Here is a 16,169-nt window from a genome sequence, read left to right on the forward strand (position 1 = left end):
GATGTCTTCGCACATTTGGTCTTCATAAAGCATCAGTAATAACGGCAAAAATACAGTGTGCCAAAGACCACCCACTATGTTGTAGAATATAGTCGACATTATGTTTAAACAAGAAGGAAAGAGGTGCCGGGCGCGGTGGCTCACACCTGTAATCCCAGCACTTTGGGAGGCCGAGGTGGGCGGATCATCCGAGGTCAGGAGTTCGAGACCAGCCTGGCCAACATAACGAAACCCTGTCTCTACCAAAAATGCAAAAATTAGCCAGGCATGGTGGCGCATGCCTGTAATCCCATTTGCTCGGGAGGCTGAGGCAGGAGAATCGCTTGAACATGGAAGATGGAGGTTACAGTGAACCGGGGTCACACCGTTGCCCTCCAGCCTAGGTAAAAAGAGCAAAACTCTGTCTCAAAAAAAAAAAAAAAAAAAAAAAAAGTAACTAAGAACACACTGTGTTTTGGAATCCATGATTAATCTGACCTTTCATAGGTGGAAATGTAGGCGTCCATAGATGCTGCGCCGAGTCTTCCTCAGAACTTCAAAGCCACTTACAGCCCACCAGGTTAATCACCAAGAACAGTGGCCCACACGGAAGGTTTGTGGAGCAGAAACAAAGGTGCTTGTATTGGGGAAGCAAAGCTGCTTCTCCAGGAAGCCTTCCTGGGCCTCTCCAGGGGATTCTTGAGCCCTGGCTGACAAAGACCAAAAAGGTCTGAGATTCCGGTAAAACTGTGGCTACTCATGGGATTCCGGATGCTTCTCTTCCTGGAAATGACATGAAATTCCTCAGCCTGCATCTTCCCTGTCTGTTATTTTAAGTATTTCTTTTTTCTACATTACTTCCTGTGCAAGGTAGATAGCTTCACTTTGGAGTGGAGTGAGAGCAAGGAAGGAGGGAGAAGGTGGAGATGAAAGATGAGAGAAGAGGAGGAGGAGGGGGAAGAGGGGAAGGAGGAGGAGGGAGAGGAGGAGGGGAAGGAGGAGGAAGAGGGAAGAGGAGGAAGAGGGAAGAGGAAGAGGGAAATGAGGGGGAGGAGGGGGAGGGGAGGGGAAGAAGGAAAAGGAAGAGGGGAAGGAGGAAGAAGGAGGGGAGGAGGAGGGGCACAAAGGGGAAGAAGGGGAGGGGGAGGGGAGGAGGAGGAGGAAAGGAAGGAGGAGGAAGAGGAGGAAGACAAGGGAAAGAGGAGGGAGGAGGAAGAGGAGAAGGAAGGGAAGGAGGAGGGAGATGAAAAAGAGGATGGGGAGGAGGTGGACAGGAAGGAGGGGAGGAGGAGAGGGGAAGGGAAGAAGGAGGAGGAGGAAGAGAAGGAGGAGAGGGACAAGGAAGAAGTGGGGAGGAGGGAAGAGAGGAGGGGACGGGGAGGAGAAGTGGTTGTGGTCAGTTCCCAGGGCTATAAAATCCTGGCGATCAGCTGGTCAACCACGTGTGTGTGCTGGGAGCATGGCCTGGCACTGGGGGCTCCTGCTGGCTTGGGTCTGCCTGCTTCGAAGTGCGGTGGCTCTTCTAGAGGAAGGTGAGGAGCCAGGGGACCCTGGCTGGGGAGAGGGTCCCACACATCAGCCACTGTAGCCATCAAATCCCAGGCGCCACGGAGGGCAGCAGTCGCCTTTGCTTTAGGTACCATAAGAAAGAAAAAGATACTCTCCCTTTCAGATCAGAAACACAATCCATGGGTAAAGATTTTTTTTAAAAAAAATAAGCAAGTTCATCTAATAAAAGCATGAAAGACTAAGAATGTAAATTGAAAAATCCTAGTGACATGTTACTTGAAATCCATTCTCCCTTCATGCCGGGAGATTTTAAATGCCTCAGGCAGAGGTTTTGAAAATGAGACTAATTTTCATAAAGTCGATTTTATTCCTTTTCCAAAGCCTATAACAATTATGAAGCAAAAATATAAACATAAGAAGGGAATTTACTATAGATGCATCTGACATGTTTGATGATGACAGAGCATAGTTGCAAAAACAATTTCTTACGGAATGGCCGTGAAGAATGACCTTGCATATATTTCTTTTCAGTTTTCTTCAGGACATCTTTGCATTAAAAAAAAATAACACTGCTTGCTAATACTTCCTTTTCAAAGAATGGAAAAGAAAAAGATACTATGACCACTGCTTTCTTACCTGCTAGAATTATTTTATACGTATTGAAAAAGAACACTTTACTTGGCCACAGGTGGTTTTGATTTTTAAATCAGACATCATGTTTGTAGATACATAAAAAAGAATATAGATCAGTGGGGGAAAAAGCTAATTAAGATGATCCTAAAGCTTCTCCACTGTCAGTCAATATCTGGTCTTCTGAATTATCGATGTTATATATTTCCACATAATATTTGTGTTATCCAGACCCCTAGTGATAAGGCATTTCTCTTAATAATGCATAAGTCATGGGCCCTGGGTTATCAGCCTGTATTTTAAATGATGTAGTGTGAGACTACTTTTGATCTGCAGAACTGTTCACTATCTTCCTCTCTCCCCCTTGCAAGTATCTGCTTCCTGGACTTACTGTCTTTTTTTTTTTTTTTTTTTTTTTTTTTTTTTTTTTTTGAGACAGAATCTTGCTCTGTGAACTCGACTGGAGTGCAGTGGTGTGATCTCAGTTCACCGCATCCTCCACCTCCCAGGTTCAAGGGCTTCTCCTGCCTCAGCCTCCCGAGTAGCTGGGACTACAGGCACATGCCACCATGCCCGGCTAATTTTTATATTTTTAGTAGAGATGGGGTTTCACCATGTTGGTCAGGCTGGTCTTGAACTGCTGATCTCAGGAGATCCACCCGACTTGGCCTTCCAAAGTGCTGGGATTACAGGTGTGAGCCACCACGCCCAGCCTATTGTCTCTTAAGAGTTTTTTTTTAGCCACTGAGGAGCAAAGTGTATTTTTTATGCTAGTTGTATTCAATACAGTCAATAGCAACTGGATCCCTACCGCAATCCAGCCTGCAGATAGTAAGATGCCATCACAAATAAGGGGGATGTGAAAACATACACATCTAGAGCTCAAAGTCTTGCTTGAAGCCATAAACTAAGCTTGCTTGAAACCCAGAGATGCTGGAGAGAAATCTGGACTCCTAACTTGCCAGGAGCAGAGTCTAGTGGGACAGAGGAGGTGAAGGGAGCCTCAGTTCTTGATGAATGGGGATGCAGGAGAGCTCTTGGCTATGGTTCCTACCCCTCCCCTTTGGAGAAGCATTGCATTTGAGTGGTTTAGAGGAAGGGACATGATAGGCTTGCTATGTGCACAGGCTCTAGTGGGAAGATTAGCGCATGATCTAGCGGGAAGACAGAAGACAAAAGAGACCGAGTGTGGCACCTGCTAAATCTACTATATGCCTGACCTGAAAAAGGAAATGTGGATGAATTGGCAAGACTTCACAAAGGACTTGGTTGAGTGATCTTGTTCCAGGGCTAGAAATTTGCCGTGTACAAAATGTCACGGCTATTCCAAGTCGATGGGTTGTCTAAGGGATTACATGGGAGTGGGGAGGAGTAGGAGGAGGGGGAGGAGCAGGAGGGAGAGGAAGAAGAAGGAGGGGGGGAGGAGGGGGAGAAAGAGGAGCTTCTTTTGAGCTACTGAGGAGCAAACTCCAAGTTTTTGATGCTGGTTGCAATAGCAACCGGGTCCCCACCGCAATCCGGCTTGCAGATAGTAAGATGTCGCCACAAATAAGGGGCAGGTGAAAACTCATAGACATTTGGGCTCAAAGTCTTGCTTGAGGCCATAGATTAAGCTTGGTTGGAATCCAGAGGGGCCAGAGGGAAGTCTGGACTCCTAACTCGCCAGGGGCAGAGTCAAGTGGGACAGAGGAGGTGAAGGGAGCTTCAGTTCTTGATGAATAGGGATGAGGAGAGCTCTCGGCTATGGTTCCTCCTCATCCTCATCAGAGGAGCACTGCATTTTCATGTTTTAGAAGCAGTGACATGACAGGCTTGCTAGGTACGAGCATCTCCACTTAGGAGCATGTGATCTGCATGTGATCTGCACATCCGCCTCTTCCCACTAGTGCCTGACCTAGTGGGTTTTTTAAAACTCAGCTGGTGATTCTAATATGCAACAAAGCTTGTGAACCATTGCACTGGTCCATTATGACTGTTGCTTAAATAATACGTGCCTAAGGAAAACTTTTTTTTTTTTTTTTTTTTTTTTGAGACAGAGTTTCACTCTTGTTACCCAGGCTGGAGTGCAATGGCGCAATCTCAGCTCACTGCAACCTCCGCCTCCTGGGTTCGGGCAATTCTCCTGCCTCAGCCTCCTGAGTAGCTGGAACTACAGGCACGCACCACCATGCCCAGCAAATTTTTTGTATTTTTAGTAGAGACGGGGTTTCACCATGTTGACCAGGACGGTCTCGATCTCTTCACCTCGTGATCCACCCAAAGTCCTGGGATTACAGACATGAGCCACCACGCCCAGCCCCAGGAAAACGTTTTAATTTCAAGACACAAAGGCGGCCAGGACAATTTAGCTGAAAAGTAAACTTGCTGAATGAAGAAACATGAGCAAATAGCAAAGTAGTCAGTAATGAATAAAACAGACACAACAAATTCAGAATTAAAATCATTGCTTTTGCAAAAATCTTTTTAAAAAAACAAAAAAGTCATTATTTTTTAAGCATAATATACAAATTTGATGAACTAGTTATGAACACAGATTATGTTGGGTTATAATGCTTTAATATGAGAGATATCTACAAATTAATTATAGTATGTGTAAGTTCTCTTAATCAACATGACATTTGCAAATTTATTTGTTAGTAAATTGTGCTTTTCTATCTTAGATTATTTTAATAGTTATTAAGCATCATATAGCATGAGTTATTTGAGAAAAATCAAATTTTTCACTCTATTTATTCTATATTCATTCTGTTATATTTCATCCTAAAGTTATGACTATTTTTCTTTTTTTGTCTTGTTTTCTTCTATCTCCTTGAATTAAGTTATGACTATTCTTAAAGACTCAATTAAATGAACTTTATAAAAGTTATTTAATATATTAACTAAAACACATGCTGGTTTTAAATCAAATAGCCTTTACATAAAGTCACTTCAGGAACCATGCAAAGTGGCCAAACAAAAAATTCAAGTTCTAAGGAGGGGGAGGTAAATATTACAGGTTTAATGGCTCGTGAAGGAACAACGGTTGAGAAAAGCTGCTTTAAGGGAAAAAAAAGTAAAGCTATCAGGCAGTTTCTTTCCCACGAACATTAGGATATTCAAACTGGGGAGGACTAGACATCCTAATGTTCTCTCCATTTTACAGCAGAGTAAACTGAAGACAGATTGTTGTAAGTGGTTGATTGAGCCTGTGCCCTGATTTGGGCCGTTACTTCCTACTGAACCAACCCCTCCAAGGGGGATTCAAATTGAATTACCATATGCTTAACCTTTTTTAACTTAACGGAACTTAACACTTCTGAACTTTGTCTCTAAGATGATAGAAACAGCCAGGCTCAGTGGTGCAAGCCTGTAATCCCAGAACTTCGGGAGGCCGAGGCAGGCAGATCACAAGGTCAAGAGATCGAGACCATCCGGGCCAACATGGTGAAACCCCGTCTCTACTAAAATACAAAAAATAGCTGGGCATGGTGGTGTGTGCCTGTAGTCCCAGCTACTTGGGAGGCTGAGGCTGGAGAATTGCTTGAACCTGGGAGGTGGAGGTTGCAGTGAGCCGAGATTACGCCACTGCAGGGATCTAGCCTGACCCCTAGCAACAGAACAAAACTGTCTCAAAAAAAAAAAAAAAAAAAAAGATGGAAATAATGCTTGCCTCACAAAATTGCTCTAATAAGTTAAATAAAATATAGTTTTCAGGATATATAAGATGCTTAGAGCATTTATTTGCACTTCCTACATACCTCAGAGGTATCATTCTTATTTTTCTCTCCTAGAGGAAGAGGTTTCCATTTTGAAAGTGATAACTCCAAAGACATGAATCTCTGATAGAATTCAGGTACTCAGTGAGAAGTGGCGACAAAAATAAAAACCCGTAGTGGTGACAAAAATAAAAAATAAAAACCTAAAATAAAAATCAGAAACCTATGATGAAGTGGTTTATTTTGTAAAAAATGTGAGAAAAGTAAATCATTTACTTTTGCCTGGCGAATTTTTTGTTTTAAAAATAATTTTAATTATTCCTATCCTTTAATAATATTTGGAAAATACAGTTAAAGCAAAAGGAAAATAAGAAATCACCCACAATCATGCTACCAAAAATAAGCTCTATTGAACTTTGATGCCTAACTTTTGAAATAGTATTATTCTTACTAGAATAGAAATTGGTGAAATCTCTTCATTTATTTTATCTTAAAGTAACATAAGTATTTGTTCAAAATTGTGTCTTTCAGAGGAAATACAAGCAACTGTGGGTGAGTTGATCAAAAAACTTTTATTAGGGTTTCTTTTGAATTTTTTGCAATAAAATGTGAAACCACTGAATATTTCCTTTCCTAGTAAGAAGTCATATTTTTCATTAAAGATTACTATTTTATGTACACATATAAAGTAAATTTCATGTTTAAAATGTTAAGAAAAAGAAGAATAGATAAATCATAATTTTACTGTTAATTTTACTTTTGGGTGATTAAACATTTCATTACACATAACTTCATAATGTGATTTTTTTGCAAAAAAAATCAAATATGATGAAAATAAGAAATAGAAAATGCCTTTTGCCAACTAAAAATGAAGTACAAATTTTTCCATATTTATATGTTCATTTTTATTAATACCTACTTGATATTATAAAGCCAATTTCATTTTAAAATTCCCTCAGGGATTAATATTTTTGAATTAATTTTTATTTTTTAAACTAATACTAATCATGCTGAAACAAACATTCTTAATCTAAGTGTCATTCTAATTAAAACTAGGAAAGCACAGGAGTGTTACATTAACACTATTTTAGGTTCTAATATAAGTGATATCGTAAGAAGAAAAATGCATATAAAATAACAGGCAAACTTATTTTATGATTGTATACTTTAAATCCCTAAGAACATGAATAAAAATTATTAGCTTTAATAAAGTAATATAGCAATGTGGCTGGATACAAGATAAACATATAACAGTCAATAATTTTTCTCTATTTCTACTGGTAAGAACCAACTGGACATTGATGGAAATGGAAAACATTCTGTTTAATATCAATGACCAAAAAAAAAAAGCACTTTGGAATTAAATCCATGAGAAATGTATATGACTTATATAAAATAAGTGAGAAAATCATATTGAAGAGCAAAAAAATACATTTTGAAAAAGAGATAATGCCATGTTCTTGGATGGAAAACATGATGCCATGATAATATCACTTTTTCTCAACTAACATTTTTATTTAATTTCATTTTAAAGCCTAAGAATAGTGAAATAAATGTCAGCTCTAAATTTTATTTTTCAGAAACTATAACTCATTATCCAGAGGTTAAAGGTAAGTTTATCAGAAAACTTTTATTATTAATATATATTCTAATTATGTAAAAATGGGGAATCAGTAATTTTTTTCAGTAAAATATATATATATATATATATAATTTTTTCTCCTTGTATAAAATGTAACCTAAGTGCCTTGTAAACAGATAAAGAAAAAGGAGATATAGAAGTCATCCTGAACTTTCATCAGCACTAAATGTGTCCACTCTTTAATTTCTGCCAATCTAATAGGAAATAATAGATTTTAAAATGTATATTAAAAACATCCAATAATAATTAGGAATATTATGAACAAAGTGCTGGAGTAGAGAAATATTTTGTTTCATCAGATATTTAGATATACTAAAATACTGTAATATAAACAACATGGAATCAGCCTATGAAGACAGAAGGAAGAGGAGGAGGAAGAGGGTAAAATGAAGAAAAAGAGGAAGACAAAGAAAGAGGAGGAGAAGGAGGAGGAGGAGGAGGAGGAGGAGGAGGAGGAGGAGGAGGAGGAGGAGGAGGAGGAGAGGAGAATAAAGAAAGAAATATTTTGTGATGCTTGCTGGCTCCAGAGCCTGCTCATTTTACCACCATGCTTTCTTACATCTCTAATAATTTCAAGATACTTGATTGAAAATCTAGGATGGATCCCAGGATATATTAGAATAATCCATGGTTTTGAACATGACTGTTTAAATGGTACAGGTGGGTTATTTCATCATAGACCTGTCATTACTATTTGAAATAAAATTAAGTTGCATTTCCCTTTTGCATCATATATAAAACTAAATCCTTGCTTAATCGAATTTTAAATGTAAGAGGAACAAAATTGTTTAAGAAGAAAATGGAAAAATATATATATTGCCTAAGGACCAGCAGATCTTTTAAAGCAAGGCAGGAATCATCTATAATACATGTGAACATTTTTAAAGTGTGTAAACACTTCGTGCTGATGAAAATTCAGGTAAAGGAGCACAATTGGTGGGAGAGACTAATTGCCATTGTCCTTTGAGAAAGCAATACTCATCAATGTTAAAATTTTATGTACACTTTGTCCTTGTAACCTTGCTTTGGGGATTCTATAGAAACAAATACTTCAATACATAAGGATTTAAATACATGGAATGTTTACTACAGCTATATTTACAGTGGGAAAAATCTGAATGTGGGAAATATTGAATAAATTGTGGTGAATCCATATCACAGAACATGAATCGGCATTAGAAAGAAATTAAGGCTGGACTCAGTGGCTCATGCCTGTAATCCCAACATTTTTGGAAGCCAAGGGAGGAGAACAGTTGAGCTCAGGAGTCTGAGACCAGCCTGGGCCATGTAATAAGATCTCATCTTTACAAAAAAATTTTAAAATTAGCTGGGCATAGTAGCACACACCTGTGGTCCCAGTTACTCAGGAAGTTGAGGTGGGAGGATCACTTGAGCCCAGGAGAATGAGGCTGCAGTGAGCCATAAAGAAGTCAGAGCTACACAATCACTTTAAGAGGATTTCTACAGTGTATTCAGTTGGAAACTCAAGTATAAAATGGTTCATTTTGAAGGGCAGCAAAAGATCAGGTATGGGTGCCTATATGTGTATATGCATATATAACCATGTATATCCTGTACACAACCATACAGCATATATACGAAATTATGTAACATACGTGCATATATATATATAACATACAACATATACATACATACATCCATGTTGTATGAGAAGGGGAGAGAAAGAGAGATGATGGAAGGAGGTGAAAATAAGAGAACCAGGGGCAGAGGAAAACAATTGTTTGGTAGATAAATACCCACATTTATGTTTCTATGCTTAGGAGAGATTTCTGAAACTGGGGCAAGCCAGGCGTGGTGGCTCACACCTATAATCCCAACACTTTGGGAGGTTGAGGCGGGCAGATCACCTGAGGTCAGGAGTTCAAGACCAGCCTGACCAACATGGAGAAACCTTGTCACTACTGAAAATACAAAAATTAGTCGGACGCAGTAGTGGGCGCCTGTAATCCCAGCTACTCAGGAGGCTGAGGCAGGAGAATCACTTGAAACTGTGAGGCGGAGTTTGCAGTGAGACGAGATTGTGCCATCACACTCCAGCCTGGGCAAAAAGAGCGAAACTGTGTCTCGAAGAAAGAAAGAAGGAAAGAAAGAAACTGGGGCAAATGCTATGAAAAATTTTGAGACTCTTTATGCGCTGGGAAAAAGCAGGGCAGGGGCAGGAGTATAAAATAAAAGACCTTTGTCATTAGAGGGCCAAAGCTCTGCTATTGAGTGGCACAATCACATTCACTACAGCCACAGGCAATGGGTAACAGACCCGAGGAAGGCAGTGGCTTGATTACCTCTCTTGATAACCTCTCTCCTAACACACCCAGAGACAGATGAAGAATTTTGTTTTCTCTAGATGGGGAGTGTGTCTTTCCATTCCACTATAAAAATGGAACACACTATGACTGCATCAAGGGCAAGGCAAAACACAAATGGTGCTCATTAAACGAGACTTATGAAGGATACTGGAAGTATTGCGGTAGAGAAGGTGAGTGTCCTGCCTTTACATACCTCGGAGCAGTCATCTCGGTCTCTGAGGAGAAATGCAAAAGGGTTCTGAAAATAGAATCCTTAGCCAATTAAATTGTGAAAATAAAGGATGTTCAATTTCTGAGAGTATAAAAATCACATTGCACCAAAGATATGTTATGAGCACTTCAACCGTATTATTTTGAAAAGAAAATCTTTTTAGTAGAACATCAAAGTAATATGGGACCTGAATGCCCCACCAACATTGTTCCTTTGTGCCTTTGGTGGAATAGGGCAGAGCAGATGATACTGAGTGGGAAGCAAAAGTGTGTGTATGCATGTGCACATGTGTGCATATGTGTGTGTCTGTGTGAATGTGCATGTGTGCACATGTTTGTTCATGTGTGTGCATTCATGTGAATATACCTATGCATTTGTGCACGTGTGTGCATGTGTGTGCGTATGTGGGCATGGTGTGGTGGAGGGGGGTGTAAATTAGAAAGGTTTCTCTCTCCAGCTGCTTCTTCCTCTTTTTCCTCTGCAGATTTTGCAAGCTGTGTATTTCCCTTCTGGTACAGACGCTTGATCTACTGGGAGTGTACCGATGATGGGAGTGCATTTGGGAGAAAATGGTGTTCACTGACCCAGAATTATAACAGGGATCAAGTTTGGAAATACTGTTAATGATGGTGAGATTTACCAGGGGAGGGGGACGAGGACGTTTAATCATTCTCTTTGGTAAGAACTTACGGTTTTTGTTGGCAGAGGAGAATGCTTACTCATTAGAAAGGGTTTTTTTTTTTCTTTTTTTCTGAGATGTGAGTTGAAGGTGATCTAACTATAAATAACTAGAGGTTTTTGATTAAGGATTATGGGTTTTAATATGGCAATCTGTAATTTAGCCTCAGCACTTTAATCGCTAACTGTAAAATTGGTTCCTTTTAAAAATTAAGTCTATGGGATAGGCATGGTGGATTATGCCTATAATCCCAGTGCTTTAGGAGGTCAAAAAGGAAGGATTGCTTGAGGCCAGGAGTTCAAAACCAGCCTGGACAACATAGCAAGATCCTGTTTCTAAAAAAAAAAAAAAAAAAAAAAAATTTAATTACCTAGGCATGGTGGCACACACTTGTAGTCTCAGCTACTCAGGAAGTTGAGGCAGAAGGATCACCTGAGTTCAAGCGTTCAAGGTTGTAGTGAGCTGTGAGGAAAGGGAGACCCAACTCTAAAATAAAATAAATGAAGTAAAATAAGTGTATGGACTTCAGAAGATAGTGATGTGTCAGTGTAGATTCATCCGTTGTAACAAATGTTCCACTCTGGTGGAGGATATTGATAATGGGGTGGCTATGTGTACATGGGAAATTTTTGTATCTACGACTTAATTTTTCTGTGACTTAAAACTGCTCTAAGGCTGGGCACGGTGGCTCACACCTGTAATCCTAGCACTTTGGGAGGCCAAGGTGGGTGGATCACCTGAGGTCAGGAGTTCAAGATCAGCCTGGCCATGATGGTGAAACCCCATCTTTAAATAAAATAAAATAATTTTTTTAAAAACTGCTCTAAAAAATAAATTGCATTGGCCGGGCGCAGTGGCTCATGCCTGTAATCCCAGCACTTTGGGAGGCCAAGGAGGGCAAATCACAAGGTCAGGAGATCGAGACCATCCTGGCCAATATGGTGAAACCCCATCTCTACTACAAATACAAAATAAAAAATAATTGGCTGAGCATGGTTGCACATGCCTGTAATCCCAGCTACTCAGGAGGCTGAGGCAGAAAAATCACTTGAACCAGGGAGTCGGAGGCTGCAGTGAGCCGAGATTGCACCACTGCACTCCAGCCAGGTGACACAGTAAGACTCCATCTCAAAAAAAAAAAAATAATAATGTGTATTTTAAAATGCATTGCCTTGGCAGGGCGCGGTGGCTCAAGCCTGTAATCCCAGCACTTTGGGAGGCCGAGGCGGGTGGATCACGAGGTCAAGAGATCGAGACCATCCTGGTCAACACGGTGAAACCCCGTCTCTACTAAAAATACAAAAAATTAGCCGGGCATTGTGGCACGTGCCTGTAATCCCAGCTACTCAGGAGGCTGAGGCAGGAGAATTGCCTGAACCCAGGAGGCGGAGGTTGCGGTGAGCCGAGATCGCGCCATTGCACTCCAGCCTGGGTAACAAGAGCGAAACTCCATCTCAAAATAAATAAATAAATAAATAAATAAATAAATAAATAAAATAAAATAAAATGCATTGCCTTAATGAAGAGTATGTTTTTTTTAAAAAAGTGATAACTGAGGTGGTACCTGAGGTAGGAATACAGGTGTGGAGGTAAAGTATCAGAGTGAAGTTTAAAAAGGCTCAGATATGAAACACATGAATGAAGGCAACAAAGCTGGGTGCATTTTACAAGGTGAGGGAGAGCCACTGGGGCAGGTCCGTGGTGAGTATCCCGAGAGCCAGGCGATGGGCATGCCAGCACTTGAGAGCTGGCCAAGTCAAAGGGGAGCCACAGAGCAGCGTTTGGTAAGCAGAATCCGGACAGAATCCAATTTGATGATAGAGGCCAGGAACAGTGGCTGACGCCTGTAATCCCAGCACTTTGGGAGGCAGAGGCAGGAGGATCCCTTGAACCCAGCCTGGGCTACCTAGCAAGACTTCATCTCTACAAATAACTTTAAAAATTAGGCAGGCATAGCAGCACATGCCTGTGGTCTCAGCCCCTAAGGAGGCTGAGGTAGGAGGATCACTTGAGCCCAGGGATTTGAGGCTGCAGCGATCAGTGATTTCGTCCCTACACTCCAGCCTGGGCCGCAGAGCGAAACTGTTTCTTAGAAATTAACATTAAAAATTAAATTAAGACGAAAATGTAATTATAAGGCAAATTGCTTTGGCTCTGGGCGGACAATGGAAAGATGAAATGGCCATGGACTGAATGTGGTACCCCGCTTGAACTCGGGAGGCAGTGGTTGCGGTAAGCCGAGATCACTCCACTGTACTACAGCCTGGGTGGCAGAGCGAGACTCCATTTAAAAAAAGAAAAACGAAAGGGAAGGAAAGAGAGAGAACGCGGCTGTGGAGGTACCCAACCTATGGGAGCTGAGGGAATGAATACTTCAAACTTCTTCCCTGTCATCTCCTGCCAGGGCTTCCCACTGGCCAAGCCCAAGGAGAAAGCAAAGGGAAAGGAGCTCAAAGATGAATGAGGGGAGGAGAGTGAGCCGGCAGGTGCATGCAGGTGGCACTCAGCATGGCTGGGAACATGAGTTTCAATCCCACCAAACTAAATTTTGAGATTCCCACCACAGCATATAGCTGCTCAAGGGGCCACACTGAGAAGGGCAATGCTTGTTTGGATTTATTCCCAGGTGGGTGTGTTGGTGGGTGTGGAAGAAGAACCGAAGGCTGAGGCTAGAGTATGTACAAAAGAAAGAATCATGAGGATAAACAAGGAGCCTGAAGTGAATAAACAGCAAAGTAAAGATGGCGGTGAAGAAAAGGAGAAGGAAATACAGGCCCAAAACACCGGAAGTCCCAACTGATACTGACTTCCTGCTGCGTCAGAGCAGTGGCGGGCACACTAACAAGATGGCGCCTTCCTGCATGCACTTGGCTCACTTATTTCTCTTGTAATATCCAATAAAGAGTCTCCAGGCAAACGTGGTCTTTCTTTTTTGGCTGAATTGAAGGGTCCTGTCAACAATCACCTCTTGTAGCAACCAGCAACTCCCCAATGTTGAACCAGAGTCTCAGCCAGCTTCCCCTTTCTCTTCACCGCAAAATATCTGCAGAATGAAATGGTGCTTGACTTTTTATTGTGGTTGTGAAACAGATGACAGGCAAGGTTATGAATGAAAAGTGTGTGTGTGTGTGCGCGCGCGCACATGTGGATTCCCGTGGAGGAGGAAGGACCACAGAGATGGATGAGTTGGCCTAAAATGAATTGAGTGTGCTGGTGAGGGATGAGATGGCACCAATAAAATGACAGGAGACTGCTCCCTGGAAATGAGTAAAATACTCCAAAAAAAAAAAATTTTTTTTTTTTTTTTTTTTTTGAGACGGAGTTTCGCTCTTGTTGCCCAGGCTGGAGTGCAATGGCGCGATCTCGGCTCACCGCAACCTCCGCCTCCTGGGTTCAAGCAATTCTCCTGCCTCAGCCTCCTGAGTAGCTGGGATTACAGGCACGTGCCACCATGCCCAGCTAATTTTCTGTATTTTTAGTAGAGACGGGGTTTCCCCATGTTGGCCAGAATGGTCTCGATCTCTTGACCTCATGATCCACCCGCCTCGGCCTCCCAAAGTGCTGGGATTACAGGCGTGAGCCACCGCGCCTGGCCCACTCCAAAATTTTTAAGAAAAACACAGAATCATGTAAAAACTACTGATCTGGTATGTTACTGCCTACATTATACAAAGACTTATTTACCAAATCTGGATATGTCTATTATATATCGGGGGGGGATGTGTGTACATACACATACACACACACATGCATATATAGGAAGGAAGTAAAAGTAAAACTGGGAAATTTTTAAATTTTTTAAAACTTTAATTAAAAAGAAATATTCTGGCCGGGCGCAGTGGCTCAAGCCTGTAATCCCAGCACTTTGGGAGGCCGAGGTGGGTGGATCACGAGGTCAAGAGATCGAGACCATCCTGGTCAACATGGTGAAACCCCGTCTCTACTAAAAATACAAAAAATTAGCTGGGCATGGTGGCACATGCCTGTAATCCCAGCTACTCAGGAGGCTGAGGCAGGAGAATTGCCTGAACCCAGGGGGCGGAGGTTGCGGTGAGCTGAGATCACGCCATTGCACTCCAGCCTGGGTAACAAGAGCGAAACTCTGTCTCAAAAAAAAAAAAAAGAAATATTCTGCTATTTCAATATATTAAAATAAACACTCTCCATCTCAGCTTCAATATTCTAATTCTGCACATCGGAGGTAACCATGGTGAGGAACTTTCTATTTTCAATTTCTATTTAAAATCCAGTTCTACATAACTAGCCTAAAGATTACAGTAGGCCAGGCACAGTGGCTCACGCCTGTAATCCCAGCACTTTGGGAGGCCGAGGCAGGCAGATCACGAGGTCACGAGTTTGAGACCAACCTGGCCAACATGGTGAAACCCCATCTCTGCTAAAAATACAAAAAATTAGCAGGGTGTGGTGGTGCACACCTGTAACCCCAGCTACTCAGGAGGCTGAGGCAGGAGAATTGCTTGAACCCAGGAGGTGGAGGTTGCAGGGAGCTGAGATCAAACCATTGCACTCCAGCCTGGGAGACAGAGCGAGACTCCGTGTCAAAAAGAAAAGAAAAGAATACAGTAAGAGATTTGATTCAAGTAAGTATATCAAGGTTATCAAGGTTATAGGCAAACTAACGCAGGAACAGAAAACCAAATGCTGCATGCTTTCACTTATAAGTGGGAGCCGAACATGGAGAACGAACACATGGAGACAGAGAAAACAGACACCAGGGCCCACTTGATGGTGGAGAGAGGGAGAAGGGAGAGGATCAAAAAATTACCTGTAAAGCCCTACGTTTATTACATGGGTGATGAAATAACCTGTGCACCGAAGCCCTATGACACCCAATTTACCTATATAATAAACCCAATAAATGTGCACAGGTAGCCTGAACCTAAAATAAAAGTTTTCAAATATATGTACATATATATCAAGGTTAGCATGGGACAACTGGAATCAAGTATTCAGTCTGTCAACCTAAATGAGATTAAGACTTTTAACACCACCCCCTTGTTAAATTGTGAAATCTAGCAGATTTTAGATTCCACTCACTATTTACACATGTTGAAGAAGAGGAAAGTGCCAATGATTTTCCTTTTTTTTTTTTTTTTTTTTTTTTTTGAGATGGAGTTTCACTCTTGTTACCCAGGCTGGAGTGCAATGGCGCGACCTCGGCTCACCGCAACCTCCGCCTCCTGGGTTCAGGCAATTCTCCTGCCTCAGCCTCCTGAGTAGCTGGGATTACAGGCGTGTGCCACCATGCCCAGCTAATTTTTTGTGTATTTAGTAGAGACGGGGTTTCACCATGTTGACCAGGATGGTCTCGATCTCTTGACCTCGTGATCCACCTGCCTCAGCCTCCCAGAGTGCTGGGATTACAGGCGTGAGCCACTGCGCCCGGCACCCCCCCCCTTTTTTTTTTAAATTGAGACAGAGTCTCACTCTGTCACCCAGACTGGAGTGCAGTGGTGCGATCTCGGCTCACTGCAAC

At 41.7% G+C, this 16,169-nt stretch overlaps 1 protein-coding gene across 1 annotated transcript; it reads left to right on the forward strand.

Annotated features, from left to right (window-relative positions):
• Positions 1-738: 738 nt before the first annotated feature.
• On the forward strand, positions 739-10,617 carry BSPH1 (binder of sperm protein homolog 1). Its single transcript, XM_039465391.1, is given in 6 exon segments — positions 739-801; positions 4,652-4,661; positions 6,345-6,365; positions 7,394-7,423; positions 9,821-9,952; positions 10,478-10,617. Coding segments are annotated over 6 exon segments (396 nt in total).
• The last annotated feature ends 5,552 nt before the right edge of the window (positions 10,618-16,169 follow it).

Source organism: Saimiri boliviensis, chromosome 14 (assembly GCF_048565385.1).
Source record: "Saimiri boliviensis isolate mSaiBol1 chromosome 14, mSaiBol1.pri, whole genome shotgun sequence".
Classification (NCBI taxonomy): Eukaryota; Metazoa; Chordata; class Mammalia; order Primates; family Cebidae; genus Saimiri; species Saimiri boliviensis.